Below are 16,483 nucleotides of genomic sequence, written 5' to 3'. Positions count from 1 at the left end.
CCATATTTAACATTAAACCCCCTTCCTGTACTTTCTTCAGTTAGAACTGCTGAAGAATTACTGAAGAATGTTGAATTACAACTCAAATAAAGAGTAAGTGTTACTTGATATAGTGTCCCATTGACACCATATAACTGTAGCGTATTGAATAGATGCCTTTTCCAGATCTACAAAACTTAAATACAGATCTTTGTTACATTCCCATGATTTCTCAACTATCTGTTGTAAAGTGAAAATCTGATCGTGACAGCCTCTATTTGGCCTGAATCCAGCTTGTTCTTCACCAAGCATCTCTTCCACAATTCTTCTCAACTGTTTATCAGGTATACGTGCATATATCTTACCAGGAACACTCAGTATAGAAATACCTCTAATTCTTGCATTCAGTTTTATTTCCCTTTTATATACTCCAATCATCTGGAATTCGTCCCATTGTCCAGGCCTTCTGTACTATGCAGTTCAGTGCAGCCACTGTAAGACTTTTCTACCTCCATGCTTGAGCATTTCTGGTTAATTATCATCTACTCCTGCTGCTTTTCCACATTTGAGGCTTTTGATGGCTTTTTCTACTTCAAGTATGGATATGTATTCCTGACTGCATGCCTAGGCAGTGTTTTTTTTACCACTGTCCTGTGATCACTGTGTTTCATTTAGCAATTTTTCTAAGTAAATTTCATGTTACCTTTATCATCTCTAATTCCTTTTACAACATTCTTTCCTATATTTCTGAGTTTCTTCAACAACCTCCAGAATATCTTACCACCTTCTTGATATTTATTTTCTATGTTCTTGCCAAAGTCCTCCCATGACTTTTGTTTGGCTAGTTTTAACACAGTGATTAACTTTGTTACATTTGTCTCTGTATTCTCTAAGAGCACAAGCTGACTTATTTGTGAGGAACTTTTGATATACTTTCTTCTTTTCCTTCACTGCCTCTTTAACTTCCTCTGTCCACCATGGAGTTCTGATTTTTCTATCCTTGCAGACAGCCTCACCACATGCCTCTCTGTCTGAAGCAATCAGGGTTTTCTTCAAGGCTTGCCACTGAATCTTCAAGGTTTGGTTCCTGTTCTCAAACTCTTTCATTTTTTCTTCAATAATCTTTGTGTATTTTAGTGTACAGTTCACCTCTGAGAGCTGCTTAACTTTTATTCGCTTTAAAACTTTCTTACATATGTGGAATTATACAGCAGGTGATTATAATAGTCTAAGATGTCAACTTGGGGAAGTTTCATGGAGGGAGGAATTGGAAGGCCGGGATATCATTAATGCCTGGGAAATTATGAAAGAATATTTGCTAGCAGCAATGGTAAGTTGTATACCAGGAGTGAACAAGAGGACACAATTTGGAGTAAATTGGATGACAAACAATATTAAACAGGAATTGCAAAAAAGAACTGTGAAGAGATATAAGGAGACGGGAGAAGAGAAGATGCATGAAGAGTATAAGACACAGGCCAGAAGAGTGACTAGTATGGTAAAGAAGACGAAACTGGAATATGAGAGGAGATTAGCCCTAAGATCCAAAGAAAATCCTAGGGAATTTTTTAGATATATAGCCAGTAGGAGGAGAAATGACTGTGGAAGAATGATATTGTGGGATAAAAATGAGAATAGAGTGACTAATGCAGAGGACATAGTAGAATTGTTCAATGAAACACTTTATTGGAGTATTTCATCCTGGAGGAGTCAGTTTTAATGCTAGAGGGATAGAGCAGGTTCAAGGTTTAGAGGTACAGGAGGAGAGTGTGTGTTTCAAATACTGAGTGCTCTGGATGTCAGTAAACTGTGGGACTGGATGGTATTTCACAATGAGTTTTGAGAATATGTGCTAGGGAACTGACAGTGCCTTTAACCTGGCTTTTCAATGAAAGTTTGGCTGTTGGAAAGGTGCCCATGTAATGGAAGGAAGGTAAGATAGTGCCATTGCATAAGGGTGGTAGCAAACTGGAAGTGTGTAATTATAGACCAGTTCGTGTGTCATCAGTAGTTAGTGAAGAAAGTAGTGAAGGACCGTATACAGCACTGGGCAGATGAGGGTAATGTTATCTGTGAGAGTCTACATGGATTTGTGCAGGGGCGCTCTTGTTTTAGCAATATGCTAGCCTTTTACGATAAAGTTACAAGAGCATTAGATGAGGGAAAGGCATATACTGCCATTTTCTTAGACTCAGCGAAGGCATTTGACACGGTGCCACATGATAAGCTAATATATAAGTTGCAGCACATTGGTCTGGTAGTCAGATTGGTCAACTGGATTGAGGATTGGCTGTCCGATAGATATCAGAGAGTTGTATATGGTGGGGCAGTTTCAAAGAAACAGAGGGTTACAAGTGGAGTCCCACAGGGCTCAGTACTGGGATCTATATTGTTTAACCTTTATATCAATGACATTGTCAGTGGATTGCAAGTGGATATTCAGTTGTTTGCAGATGATGAGAAGCTGGTAGGATTATTAGTAATAGTGCAGATGCAGCAGCACTGCAAGAGGATTTGAATAACCTAGATAGATGGACAAATGAATGGGGGCGTTGGTTTAATGCAGCAAAATGTAAGGTTTTGAGGTTTGGGAAACATCGATACTCTATGGGAGGAGTTATACTGGTGGAAGTAGGGGAGACAAAAGATCTGGGTTTGATGATTGATAGAAACCTGAAACTTAGGGGACATATTGCAAAGGTCGCGAAGGCAACACAGAGGATTGCTGCAATAATGAGAAGGACACTGACCTGCAGAGATAAAACAGTTATCATTCCATTGTATAAGTCCCTGATCAGTCCACACTTGGACTATTGTTCTCAGATTTGGGCCCCAGGATTTGAAGGGGATAAATTAACTGTGGAAAGGGTTCAAACGCAGATAACAAAGATGGTTTCAGGACTGTACAATGATAGTTATGAGGATCGGCTGAGGGAATGTGGACTGCAGAGTTTGGTGGATAGAAGTAGAGGTGATAGAGGTGATGAGACTTTTAAACTGTTGAGAGGTGGTTATAGAGCTGACACTGGGGAGGTCTTTCGCTTAGTTGAACAGCGGGAAGGAGTGATGACAAGAGGCCATCCCTGGAAGTTACAAACAGAAACTGTGAGCAAGAGGGTGAGGAATGGTTTCTTTGCATGGAGGATGGTTGAACCATGGAATGCATTGCCTGATGGAGTGGTGAGAGCGAGAATGGTCAATGAGTTCAAGGAGCGGTATGGTAGACTTTGTGTTTCTTGGGGGGGGGTCTTCCCCACAATGAGTCTTAATATACTTTGTGTTTCTTAAGAAGGACCTACCACAGTGAGTCTTTTGACTCCATGGAGGCCTGAATAATAATAATAATAATATTCTTCTTTTCAATATGAAATTCAATTTTATCCTGCTCAAGACTAAATGGTAATCACTTCCAATTTCAAATCTTCTGTACGCTGGTATCCTGCACCAGGCAGAAAACATCACTATCAAAAATAACATAGTCAATGAGACTTTTCTTATTCCTTGCCTCTTCTCTCCATTTGTGCACATTTTTATATTTTTATGTTGGAACATTGTGTAAAATAACCAGTCCATGTCCTGAGCAGAAATCCAATAAGTATTTGCCATTGTTATTAGCTTTGCTCTTTTCTCCAAATATTCCAAATATATTTTTTTATGTCTGACAATCCTTTCCTGCTTAGCTATTTAGATCCCCAACAAGGACCAACTTTTGCTTTTTCATTGTGTCAGATGCTTTCTCCAAAGCCTTAAAATATTGCTCCACTTCTACCTTAGTAGAACCTTCTGTGGGACCATAGGCACAAATAAGTCTCATTGTCCAGTTCCCCAATATTTGGCCTCCCTCACTCTACTTGAGACTGACTGCCATTCATGAAGATTAGCCTCGTATTTAGTGTTGAATACTAAGGCTACTCCTGCATGTTGCCTATTCAGGTAATGACAATCATGGAAAAGAAGGTTAAAATATTCAACACTAAGTTGAATATTTTATTATTATTCAACACTAAATACAAGTCTAATCTTCTTGAATGGGAGGTAGTCTCAAGGAGAGTGATGTCAGATAATAATGATAATATATATATTTGTGTGTGTATGTAATTTGCAGATCCCAGTGATGACGGCAAGAGGATGTATATAATGTTAAACTTTGATAAATTGAGATTCCTAAGAATTCTAATTTTATCATCGTTTAACAGGAACAACCTTGTAGGAAATATACTTGCTTCTAGGTATGTGCTGTTTGCAACTGGTAAAATATAGGTTACGTTATTATAAAGGAAAAAGATTGTGAATATTTCAAGGAAGGAATACTTACTTGATTATATAATGCCAGTGATACGTTATAAATTAATATTATTTTGCTAGAATTGATAATACATGTTTTTGTAGTATGACTTGCATTAAGCTGCTGTGAACGAAAGTTCAAAGTGCGCAGGCATGCTGAAGGAAAGAAAGTTGTCCCCAGGCAGTCGTGTGCCCATGGCATGTGCAGAAGCGAGTGGTCAGAAAAAACAAAAGATACAAAACGAGACCCACGTTGCACAAAATATACACGTTGGGTCAGCTATGTGAGTTACGGTGATTGCCGATAGGGAAGATGATGTAAAAGGGTGAGGAACCCCTCCCCCTCACACAAGGCTTTTTTCTCTTCTCTCCTGGCTGGGAGTCTCGTGTATTCTGGTGGGTAGACGGTTGCATGGAGGTGCGTCTCTGTTCAGGAATGCTTGGATGAAGGATCAGCAAAGAGTTCTGTTAGGAATCCCGAGGGCGGTATTAGGATATACTGCTTATGAGCTGGAAGGATCAGGCGCTCCTAATTGTACGATGAAAGAACACATCTCCGTTCGACCGATGTGTAATCCATGGAAAGGGGCTTATCATCTTGGCAACAAACCTCGTGGAAGCGGAATTGCCTTACGCTATCGTTAAATCTGGATTGGGCTAGTTATGCTGGGATCGTGTGGACTTGCCTTTGATTGGAGAAATCCATGCCACAGCACCGACTAAAGAAGTTGAAGGAACAAGTATGGAGAATCAGTGTGTACGTTAACATTGAAAATTCTTTGTCTATATAATGTGTATAAGAAAATTAAGATGTTATAAATGAGATTAAGGACTTTCATATAATTAAGACAGGACTGTAGCACCTTAATATTAGAACACATATTGAGGCAACTCCTATACCGGCAAACTAATGTGAATGTCTTTGAAAGTATTAAGAAGGTTAAGCTGAGTAATGTGATATGATATGAAGATTAATGTGAATATTGGAGTCTGGTTTTGTTTGTTTGTAAAATGACATATTGATGTGCTTCTTGGTGTCCTTACTTAATAAGGATACCTATAATTTTCTCTGATTAACATTAAAGTTTTGGATTGCATTTCTTTGTATTGTAAATTGTATTAATGTGTCAAATAAACCTTTGCTATCTTTAATCCGAGTGTCTGAGTATTAGAATCCGATGCACCACTTGCAAAAATATACGAATCTAAGCGAGAGAAATTAGATTGTGTTATAGGCCACAATTGCAAATCATTAGTCATTATAGTACACCTTTGAGATCATTTCCTGATTAAGACATGTTTAGCTTAATCTAATAGCTTAGGTGGCACAGCATAAAAATATAAATATTCCTAATGCTTTAAGAGAAGTGAGATTTCAAAGACTTTGCCATGCTGGTTTTGGCTCGACCCTGAGGCAAATTTCTTTGTGTTTTAGAGATACCACATGACTCCTTAGGAAGGACCCAACGTATAGTACATATATCAATAAAATTTAAGAAAAGGGGACACAACAAAAAGAATACATTTTATAACCAAAGAACTCTTCTTCTTCGCATGCTAAGCTTAATATCACAAATTTAAATTCAGAGATAATTTTTTTGTTTACATAAAATTTGACTGTATTTTAGTGAGTATTATGTACAGAACTTTTACTGCTGTAAGTAATGAATGATTAAATTTTATTCAGGTTGATACTCTGATCGAAACTGGTAATGTGCTTAACAGATGTAACGATGTTGGCATTCATCGTGTTGCTGCTGGTGGTATGTGTTATTTTTCACTCATTATAAAATTGATGCAGTGATTTCAGATGTACTGTATTTTTATTACTTACGTTTATGGTATTGATAATTTCCAAAGAAAATTTTTTACCCTCAGTTTTTTTTTTTTCTTCTTCAAAATGGCGCCATAGCATGTAAAAAAATGATTTCCTGTCAAAAATGGAATTGCAAACAAAAAAAATTACACAATGAAGGTACAAACCTTCATTATGTAATTTGTCATAGTATACAATTTTTATATTTCACTTACAACTTGATAGCTAAGTAAAAATAAATAAATGATAGTAGATCAAAAAAAGGAGGAAAAGTTAGTCCTTTAATTCATCCATGTAACTGCAAAAAACGACCAAATAAATTGTTGCAAATTGAGATACCTTGTTCGACCTGTGATTTCAGTCAGGATTTCTCCATGACTGCAGGTCTTAGAATCCAGCTATTCCTGTCTTGGGCCTTTCTTCTCCATTTACTTCCAACTTTCCAAATTGAGATGATAAACAAATAAAATCAGTTGAATACTGTTTTATTTCCACTGGGACACTTTCTATTCATCAAAATTTATATTTTACTTTTTAATTTTAATAAATATTTGAAAATATTTCCATTTTTCTTTTTTTTTTAAATTTTTTTTCCCCTTTCATGGTTACACGATGATCAGAATTCATTATAAAAATTATTATTACATGACACTTCCAGGGAGTCCAAAGACTCATCGAGGGAGGACACTTACTCTACATCTCTCTGTCACCACCATTCAATCTACGAACTACAACTAACTGTAACTGCACCAACGCCATCTACCAGCACCGCTAGTATTTCCAGAGACAATCACAAACATCCATGCCCATGGCAGGATTCGAACCTGCAGCGTTTTGGCTGGAGAGCAGATATCCTAACTGCTTGGCCAACCAAGCTGGCATTATGGAAACAACTACCATGTTAGAGTAAAACTTCATTTAATATAAACCAAAATAATCACTCTACATTTATTCCTTCACATTAAGGTCGTCATCTGGAGTATACATATATATATAAAGAAACAAGCCGCTCTGCAATCTACATGGTATGCTATAGTTACATAGATTTGATCAACCATTAAAACTACTGGCCTGACCTCTGGTGAAAACAAAAACCTTACTACATCAGTTCTAGAGTCCTGTTATTATTTGGTTACAAAAATAAATTAAGCTTGACAACAACATCATTAAACAAACACACATAATAACCTTTAATAAGTAAATATTTCATCCTAAGTATTTTAGGACATTATCAGTATAGTTAATTCAAACAATACTAGGAATAACATACAGTTAGGGCGCATGATTACAATGAATCCAAATATGCGTGCAGTAGCATGTTATAGAATTACATTAAAATATATATCTGGAGGGAAAAAAATTGCATTAAAATAAGATAGCATACAAAATTTATTAAATTAATTTTTATATATGACAATTTCCCATACTTTAGGAATAGCAAGAACGTCATTACAGTTTAGATTTGGTCTGTGAAGTACAGTTTCAGCACTTTCTTTATGTAAACGTTCATTTTTATATAAAGATCTATGTAGCAGTTTGGTCTTTTCTCAATGGATCCTATGGTTTAGGTTTCAACCCCGTGTTAAGCGATGCCAGATTTCTGCGGCTTGATAAGATAGATGTGGTCTTGATTTCTCTGAAATGTGTTTATGAACAGATCTACCTGTCTGTCCATATTAAGACAATTTACAGGAACATGGAACCTTGTACATGCCAGTTAGCATCAGAGGTGAGAGTTTGTCTTTAAGAGAAGGTAACAAGTTATAGATCTGGTTGATGGGTTTGTAGATAGTAGTAAGTTTGTATTTCTTCATAATTTTTGAAAGATGTTTGGAGATGCTTTTGACATTAAGTACAGGAATCCTATGTGCTTGTTATTGTCTACGTTGATGTGTGGGGAAGTGACTGATGATTTTTTGAGTTGTTTTAAGATTGTATCCATTTAGCATGGCTGTATTTTTTATTATTTCCAATTCTTGTTTTAGAGATTCTTCAGAGGAGCAGAATCTGCATGGTATGGTTACTAATGATATAATGCCAAATTTTTGAGTTGGATGATGAGCAGAAGAATTGTGAACGTAGCGACCTGAAAATGTTGGCTTGCAATAGACAAGTGGAGATGGAACCATATTCTTTTCTTTGGATGTGTAAATCGAGAAAGGAGATGCCTATGGAGATTCTTTTTCTAGCGTAAATTTGATGTGAGGATGAAGAAGGTTTATTTTATCTAGAAACAGGTGTAGTTCTTGTTTGGAATGATCCCAGACAGCAAAGATGTCGTTGACATATTGTAGCCAAATTTTTGGTTCGGGTGTAAACGTGGAAATTTTTTCTTCAAGGTATTCTTCGAGTACAGGAAGATGGTTTAATGTTAAATCTGGTGTGAGACAAGGATGTACATTATCCCCTCTGTTATTCATTATCTATATGGATCACATTATGAAGGAATGTGGTATTAAACCTGATATCAAAATTGGAGATGTTAATGTCAGCTCTTTGCTTTATGCAGATGATGTTATACTTCTAAATAAATTGGCTACAAGTCTGCAAGATTCTCTGACTAAATTGAATAGCTGTTGTAATAGATATGGTATGAAGGTCAGCATTAAAAAGACAAAGACATTGAAAATGTCAACTGTGTTGTGAATGGAGAACCTGTGGAACAAGTAAAACATTTCAGCTACTTAGGCATGATTTTTACTGAAGATGGTAAATTAAATATAGAAATAGACAACAGAATCAGCAAAGCTGGTATGGTGGGAAGTCAATTGAATAAATTCATATGGGATAAGAAAGAAATTAGTCGGAACACTAAATTAGCTGTATACAAGACAGTGTTCAAACCAGTTTTAACTTATGGATCTGAGAACTGGATCAGAAGTAAAACACTTGACCAAAGACTAGAGACCGCAGATATGAGAGTCCTGAGAAAGATTAGAGGCGTGAACAGATGGCATCAATGGCAATATCATATTAAAAATGAGGATATTAGGAAAGAACTTGACATTGTCAGCATCCAGGAATGCATTAGCAGAGCTAATCTCAGGTGGTATGGTCACTTAAATAGAATGGGAGAAGAAAGATTAGCAAAACAAGTGTTCTCTGCCAGGTTGGCAGGAAAACGACCCAGAGGAAGACCAAGATATAGGTGGATTGATACGGTTCAAAGTGCCTTAGACAATAGAAATATAAGATCTGATAATGTTGAAGTCTTGACACGTAACACTGATTTGGAGGAAAATTGTAGATAGGAAGTTAGTAATGATGTAATTTTTTCATGTAGTACTGTCATATCCTGTGCACCCCTTGAGGGTACATGGCAGGAATTTGATGATGATGAAATTTTTGCATTAACAAGTCTACCGTTTCCTTATGGGGAATATTAGTGTAGAGAGAGACAATGTCAAAGTTAATTAGCATGTCAGTTTCCAACAGTTAAATGCCTTTTCTTTTTGCATGAAAACCTGTGGAATTTTTAATTGACGAGGCTGAGTGGCCTATAGGAGGATGGAGAAGGTTAGATAAAAGGAGGCCCAGCATGGTATGTCCTGAGTTTTTTATTGTTTCTTCATCTAAGGAACTGGTTTCATTAAGTCACTTGTTCAGTTTTTTCAGCTGTGTTTTTGTAGGATCATAATCAAATTTAGCATAAGTCTTTTGATCTCGGAGTAGTAAATTCATTTTTCGGTCATATGAATTGGTATCTAGAACCACAGTGGTATTTCCCTTGTTAGATCTGGTGATGATTATGTTTTAAGGAGGTAAGAGCTTTCAATTCTGATGGTGGGATATTTAAGTTGGAAGGTTTGGTATCAAATTATTTGGTATCAAAAAGATGGGCGATGTGTCTTTCAATGTTATATATAAAATCTAAATATGGAAAGCATTTAGGTGAAATGGGAAACATGACCTCTTGCTAGAACATTTAATTCATCTTCTGTTAGTGGATGGTTAGATAAGTTGACAACCTATTTTTTGGTCGGTAATTTGTTGGTATTTTTCTTAGATCGATTTAACAAATTAAGGTATTTTTTATGTAGATTAATATTACTTTTATCAAATGCTTTGATCCCCGAATTTTTTGAGACACTAATAATCGCTTGTAGCAATTCTTCATTTAACGTATTTGATAACTCTGCTTCTAATTCAGTGGGTCAAGCGCAACGAACGTGTTTTCAAGAGCTCCTGATTCAGTAAGTTTTACTAGGAATAATTAAGTATATATGTGTAATTGTTTAAGTAAGAGCGGCTGTAAACGTTGTACGCTACCGATATTATTAGTGTGGGGTTTTTTTCTTGCTTAAACTAAATACGAAAACGTTAATATTAGACCTAGTAACCTGCAGAGAAAAAAAAAATGGCGGCGGCATTGTCATTCCATGATTTTAATTTGGATTTCAGTCGGTTCGTTAAGTGTGAGGTCTGTTATATGTATTCCTTCGACTACATAAATGAGTTGTGGATGTTTAGTGCGGATGGAAGAAGGGTGTGTGCGAAATGTGACCTGAACAAGGAATTGATGAATGCGAATATGAAGTTGATGACAGAAAGTGCTAGTACCGATTGTGTCGTGAGTGCACGTTTGAAAGAGGAGGATGGCGAGAAAGACAGGCGGAAAAATGTTAAAAAATCAGGAAAAAAGAAAAAGAGCGATTTGACAACCGTAACGGATGTTAAAAGGCACGAAAGTGAGGCGGAATGAAACCAAATTGAGAGAACGAATGAAAGTAGAAATGGCGTGGTGCAGAATTCGCAAGTAAAAAAAATCGAAAGAATGAATGATAGCGAAAAAAGAATGACTGATGGCGAAAGTACTGAACCAAAGAAAGATGAATGAGAGTAAAAGTGAGAAGAATGATAGTGAAAGTTGGACGCATGTTAGTCCGAAGGTACGGAAACAGAGAAAGATATGTGAGAGTGAAAGTGAGAAGAATGATAGTGAAAGTTGGACGTATGTTGGACCGAAAGTACGGAAACAAAGAAGGATGAATAAGAGGGAAAGTGAGAAGAGGGGGTCGAGAGTTAGAAAGTTAGAAAGATTTAATGATAGAGTGAATGTGTCGCGAGGTTCAGAAGGTGAACTGGATTGGATGAAGCAAGAAATGAAATGGATGCGGAATGAAATTAAGAGAATTCAGGTCAAAACTATTAAAATAAATCATGATGGCATGAAAGAGATAACAAAAGATGAGCGAGTGGCGTTGTATGGCGACTCCATTATTAAAGGTGTGCTAGAGGATAAAATGCACAAGGTATGTTTTCCAGGCGGTAAAATGAGTAGAGTGATTGAGGCATTGAATATGAGGCGGAAATGAGCAAAAGCGTTAATTGTATTAATTGGTACGAATGATTTGAGAGAGAACAAAGAGCATGTCAAAATGAATGTCAGGAGACTGCTTGGAAAGATAAAGGAGAATAGTGTGACAGGAAGGGTGGTCAGTGTGTTGCCTAGGTATGATTGGTGTGAAATGAGGCGGAGAGCAAGTATTATGAATGATATTCTGGCTGAAATGTGTGAGGAGATGGGAGTACAGTTTGTTAATGTGTGGAATGAGTTTGAGGGACGAAGTGAGCTGTATGGGAGCGATGGACTGCATTTGAGTGGTTATGGTGTGAGTCGCTTGGAGAGACTGCTGCTGGAAAGTAGAGAAGTGAATAGAGAGAATGAATCAGATCGAGAGGGGAGTGATGTGGAAGAGCAGGAGCGTAAGCAGGAGAGATTGAAGGAGTGGAAATGAATGTGGAAGTGAGTGGTATGAGTATAGAAAATGAGAGAATGGGTGTGCAAGAGGAGCAGGGAAACGGCGAGGCTCAGGCTGGACAGGGATACACAGCGTGAGAAAGGTGGATGCTCCAAGAGGAGGTGAGAGAATGTGTAGGCAGGAAAGTAATGGGATGATCAGGGATCAAAAGGAAACAGATGGAATTGCAAAGGGTTCTAAAATGAAGAAGCAGAAAGGGAAATGGCCCCAGTCCAGCATGGAGAGATCACATCGAGTGAGTGGTATCAGTGGAACTAGCTGTAGATCCAGAAATGAGTTGTTGTGTTTGTATACCAATGCTAGAAGTATAAGAAACAAGGCGGATGAAATGGTTGCACTAATTGCGTCTGTGCACCCAGAGATTGTAGGAATAAGTGAGACATGGTTAGATGAGAACGACATCCTGACAGGAATAGAGATGGAAAGGTATGATGTGTTTTGTGAGGATAGATGGGGTAAAAAGGGAGGGGGGAGTGCTATTGATGATAGAGAAAGAGTTATGTCCATACAAGGTAGAAATGCAAGAGGGAAATAGGGCCAGTGGTTTGAGGCAGCATGGTGTGAGATAGAGGTGAATCGAATCAAATGCTTGGTGGGATGTTGTTATAGACCTGGTAATGTGTATGGTGGAGGTGATAGTGAAATGTATAGTCAAATAAGCCAAGCAAATAAGAAAAGGGTGATTATTATGGGTGATTTTAATTATGGCAATATAGACTGGAATGAAGAGATAGCAACTGGAAGTAAAGAAAATGAGTTTCTTGAGTTTTTGAGGGATAACTACCTCAGACAGTATGTAACAGAGGGCACAAGAGGATTAAGGGTCTTGGATTTGGTCATCTCATCGGAGGATGTAATTATCAATGAGGTATCAAATCATCCACCAATTGGTGAAAGTGACCATGAGGTGATTACTTGGGTGGTTGCCAGCAGTGCAAGGACCCCTATGAAAAAAGGGTATATGTGGAACTACAAGGGGGTGATTATGAAGAGCTCAGGAGACAGCTTGCAGGTGTAGCATGGAATGAGGAGTTAGCTGGAAAAGAGATCAATGCAGCTTGGGGGATTTTCAAAAAATATTTAGTGGATGCAATGTCTAAATGTATACCACGGGTGAGAAGGTTAAATAAGTTAGGTGTGAGATGGATGAATAAAGAGATTAAGCATGCAATACAGAGAAAAAGGGCATTGTGGAGGCAGCATAAGAGAAGTGGAAGTAACCAATTTCATGAGTTCTACAAAGACCAGGCAAGGAGAGTGACTTGGTTGGTGAGAGTAGCTAAAGAGAGGTATGAACAGCAGTTAGCTAATGAAGCTAAAAAGAATCCTAGGGAGTTCTTTCGATATGTAGCCAGCAAAAGAAAGAATGATTATGGAAGGATGACATTGATTGGAGGAAATGGTATAACGACAGCTGTTGCAGAATGTGTGGTGGAGATACTTAATGAACAGTTCATAAAGATCTTTCAATCTTGTGAATGTGACTTCATGGAGAGATTAAGAGCAGTTGATGATGGGGAGGAGAGACTGACTGTAAGTGAGGAAGAGGTGTTTGGGGAGTTGAGTAAACTAGATGTAAATAAGGCTGTGGGACTTGATAATATATCACCGCGTATTCTGAAGGAATGTGCCAGAGAGTTGACACCTGCCTTGACATATTTTTTTAATACGAGTCTTGCACTTGGTCAAATCCCTAAAGAGTGGAAGGAGGGCAAGATTGTGCCACTTCATAAAGGAGGTGATCGAACTCAAGCATCAAACTATAGGCCTATCTGTGTGTCAGGTGTTGTGGTTAAGTTGTTGGAGAAGCTTGTGAGAACTAGGATCCAGAGTTGGGTTGACAACAATGGTATAATCTTTGATGGACAGCATGGATTTGCTAAAGGGAGGTCGTGTTTTAGTAATCTACTTACTTATTACAATAAAGTGACTGCTGCTTTGGACAGAGGAGAAGGATACACAGTAATATACTTGCACTTTGCAAAAGCTTTTGATAGAGTACCTCATGATAAGTTGACAGTCAAACTAGAGCAGATGGGGTTGGATATTAGATTAGTGCATTGGATTGGAGACTGGCTATCTGATAGGTATCAACAAGTTGTGTATGGGGGTGCAATATCCAGGAAAAGGAAAGTCACTAGTGGAGTGCCTCAGGGATCTGTTTTAGGGCCATTACTATTTAACTTGTATATTAATGATATTGGCGAAGATTTGGATGGAGATATTCAGTTGTTTGCAGATGATGCAAAGTTGGGACGAACCATAAAGAGTAGCGAAGATGTTGTGGCCTTGGAAGAAGACTTGAATAAATTGAGTGATTGGGCAAGCAAATGGGGATGTGAGTTCAATGTTGCAAAATGTAAGGTTTTAAAATTTGGAAAACAAAGATGGGATGCAGAATTTATGCTTGGTGAGAATATATTGTTGGAAATAGAGGAAATAAGAGATCTGGGGGTGATAGTGGATAGGGATCTAAAATTTAGGGGACACATCGCCAAAACTGTGAAGACAACACAAAGACTTCTTGGAATGATGAGGAGGACACTAATGTGTAGAAGTAGGGAGATTCTTGTTCCATTGTATAAGGCTTTGATTAGGCCACACATGGACACCTGATTTTCAGAAGGATGAAGAGATGTTGGAAAGGGTCCAAAGGCAACTGACTAAGGTAGTCTCTGACCTCTGGAATGTCAAGTATGAGGAAAGATTGAAAAGATGTAATTTGTAGAGTCTAGTGGAGAGAAGGAAGAGGGGAGATATGATAGAGACCTACAAGTTGGTAAGGGGTTGTTATAGGATCAAAGGTGGAGAAGTTCTACAGAGAATAGTGGGAAATCAGGGGAGAACCAGAGGTCATACCTGGAAACTGTATAAAGAGGGTGTGAGTAGCGGAGTGAGAGGCAGGTTTTTTTCGTGCAGAGTTGTGAATGATTGGAATGCCTTGCCTGAGAGTGTGGTGTCTGCAGGGAGTTTGAATGTGTTAAAACCCGGTATGATGAGATATGTGTGAGATAAAAGGACCTCCTAGATGAGTCTTTGACTCCATGAGGTCTTGTTTAATAATAATAATAATAATAATTCTGTAATTTTTAAGCATCAGCAGGAAAGGTCATGGCATCGGTGTTTTGGGATGCTAAAGTCATTTTGTTTATTAATTATCTTGAAAAGGGTAAAACAATAACGGGGGAATATCATTCCATCATTTTTAACCAGACTAGATGAAAAAATTGATGAGAAAAGTCCTGGTTTGTAGAAAAAAAAATCATCTTTTATCAGGACAATGCACCTACCCACTAAGGTGTTTTGGCAGTGGGAAAATTAAGGGATCTGCACTATGAATTGTTGGAACATCCACCCTATTCTCCAGATTTCGCTCCCTTTGACTTTTATTTCTTCCCAAAACTAAAACTCTTCCTCGTTGGTCAGCATTTTCTTCGAATTAAGAGGTGATTGAAGCTGTAGAGGGTTATTTTGTAGACCTTCCTGAGAACTACTACAGGGATGGGATAATGGTGCTGGAGCATCGCTGGAATAAATGCATTAGTCTTAAGGGAGATTATGTTGAAAATGTAATTTTGAAATTATAAAATCGTTTTTTCATCATTAGAACTTTTCACACCATTCTCGTATTCTAACCTTTTCCTTCTATAACAATATCTAGCTAAATGTGCCATATTCTCATTCTCACTATATGATTCATCTGACATGCTATGGGAGTTGTTACTTACTTTAATTTTTTCTAATAAGTTAATTAGTTTTTCTTCCCCTTCCAATATTTCATTATTTCAACACCCTGAGTATTATATTTGATTTTTATATCACTGTTAGCTTTTTCCAATTTACTTTTCTGATATTCTTTTCTCATATCTAAGCTTTTCACTTCCAGAATGTTTAGCCATTTTCATGATATGATATTTTCTTTTTTTCCCAAGTGTTATCTTGATAATTTTATTAACACATTCATTTTGGTTACTTCCATTTTTTTTTCTGCTCTTTTACACCAAAACCTCTTACCTGGTCTCTGGAAGACCAATTTCTTAATTCAGTCTAAATAAAAATAAAAAAAACTACATCAGCAGTGAATGTTTTAGTTTATTAAGGATGTTTTGCCATCTGTATAGATATGTAAAATTTCTCGTTTTTTTTTTTTTTCTGTAATTAAAATTTAAAAAAAAACTTATTTTGCACAATTTTAATTTAAAAAATTAGGTATGAAATACTATTGTTTTAAAAAAATGATTGGTTTGAAGTAAAATTTCCAAGTTATCATTAAATGTTTTGCTTATTTTTCTTGTTATTCAGGATTTCATCCTTGCATTCCTGTGATTGAAACTCCACATGCTTTGTTTAAAAGATTTCTGAAGATATCAAAAAGATTTTAATTTTATGTTATGATGTATGTAAATATGCTTGTGTACTGTGATTAAATAAATGAATTTAAATGTAATTGCTTATGTGACTAATCTTAGCATATGCAGATTATGCCAAAGAGCTCTTTTGTATAATGCACTGCTAAAATGTTGTATAAAATACTTTTTTATAATGTATTATTTTTATGGGGACTAAGCTACATTAAATACACCTGAAATACCATATATCAGGATATGAACTTATGAAATACCATGATTCATAGTGATCGAAG

General features: G+C 37.0%; 1 protein-coding gene across 1 annotated transcript in view; it reads left to right on the top strand.

Annotated features, from left to right (window-relative positions):
• LOC150104442 (uncharacterized) overlaps nucleotides 1-16,277 on the top strand; it is a 242,607-nt gene extending 226,330 nt beyond the window's left edge. The window contains exons 9-10 of the mRNA XM_090395648.1: nucleotides 5,951-6,026; nucleotides 16,144-16,277. Coding sequence (XP_090251774.1) covers nucleotides 5,951-6,026; nucleotides 16,144-16,223 — 156 coding nt within the window. The 3' untranslated portion in view covers nucleotides 16,224-16,277. The remainder of the gene's footprint in view (nucleotides 1-5,950; nucleotides 6,027-16,143) is intronic.
• The last annotated feature ends 206 nt before the right edge of the window (nucleotides 16,278-16,483 follow it).

Source organism: Typopeltis vanoorti, chromosome 7, assembly GCF_054136105.1.
Source record: "Typopeltis vanoorti isolate ZY-2024b chromosome 7, IOZ_Tvanoo_1.0, whole genome shotgun sequence".
Classification (NCBI taxonomy): domain Eukaryota; kingdom Metazoa; phylum Arthropoda; class Arachnida; order Uropygi; family Thelyphonidae; genus Typopeltis; species Typopeltis vanoorti.
Note: the sequence above shows the minus strand (reverse complement) of the source record. Positions and strands in the feature narration are given on the sequence as shown.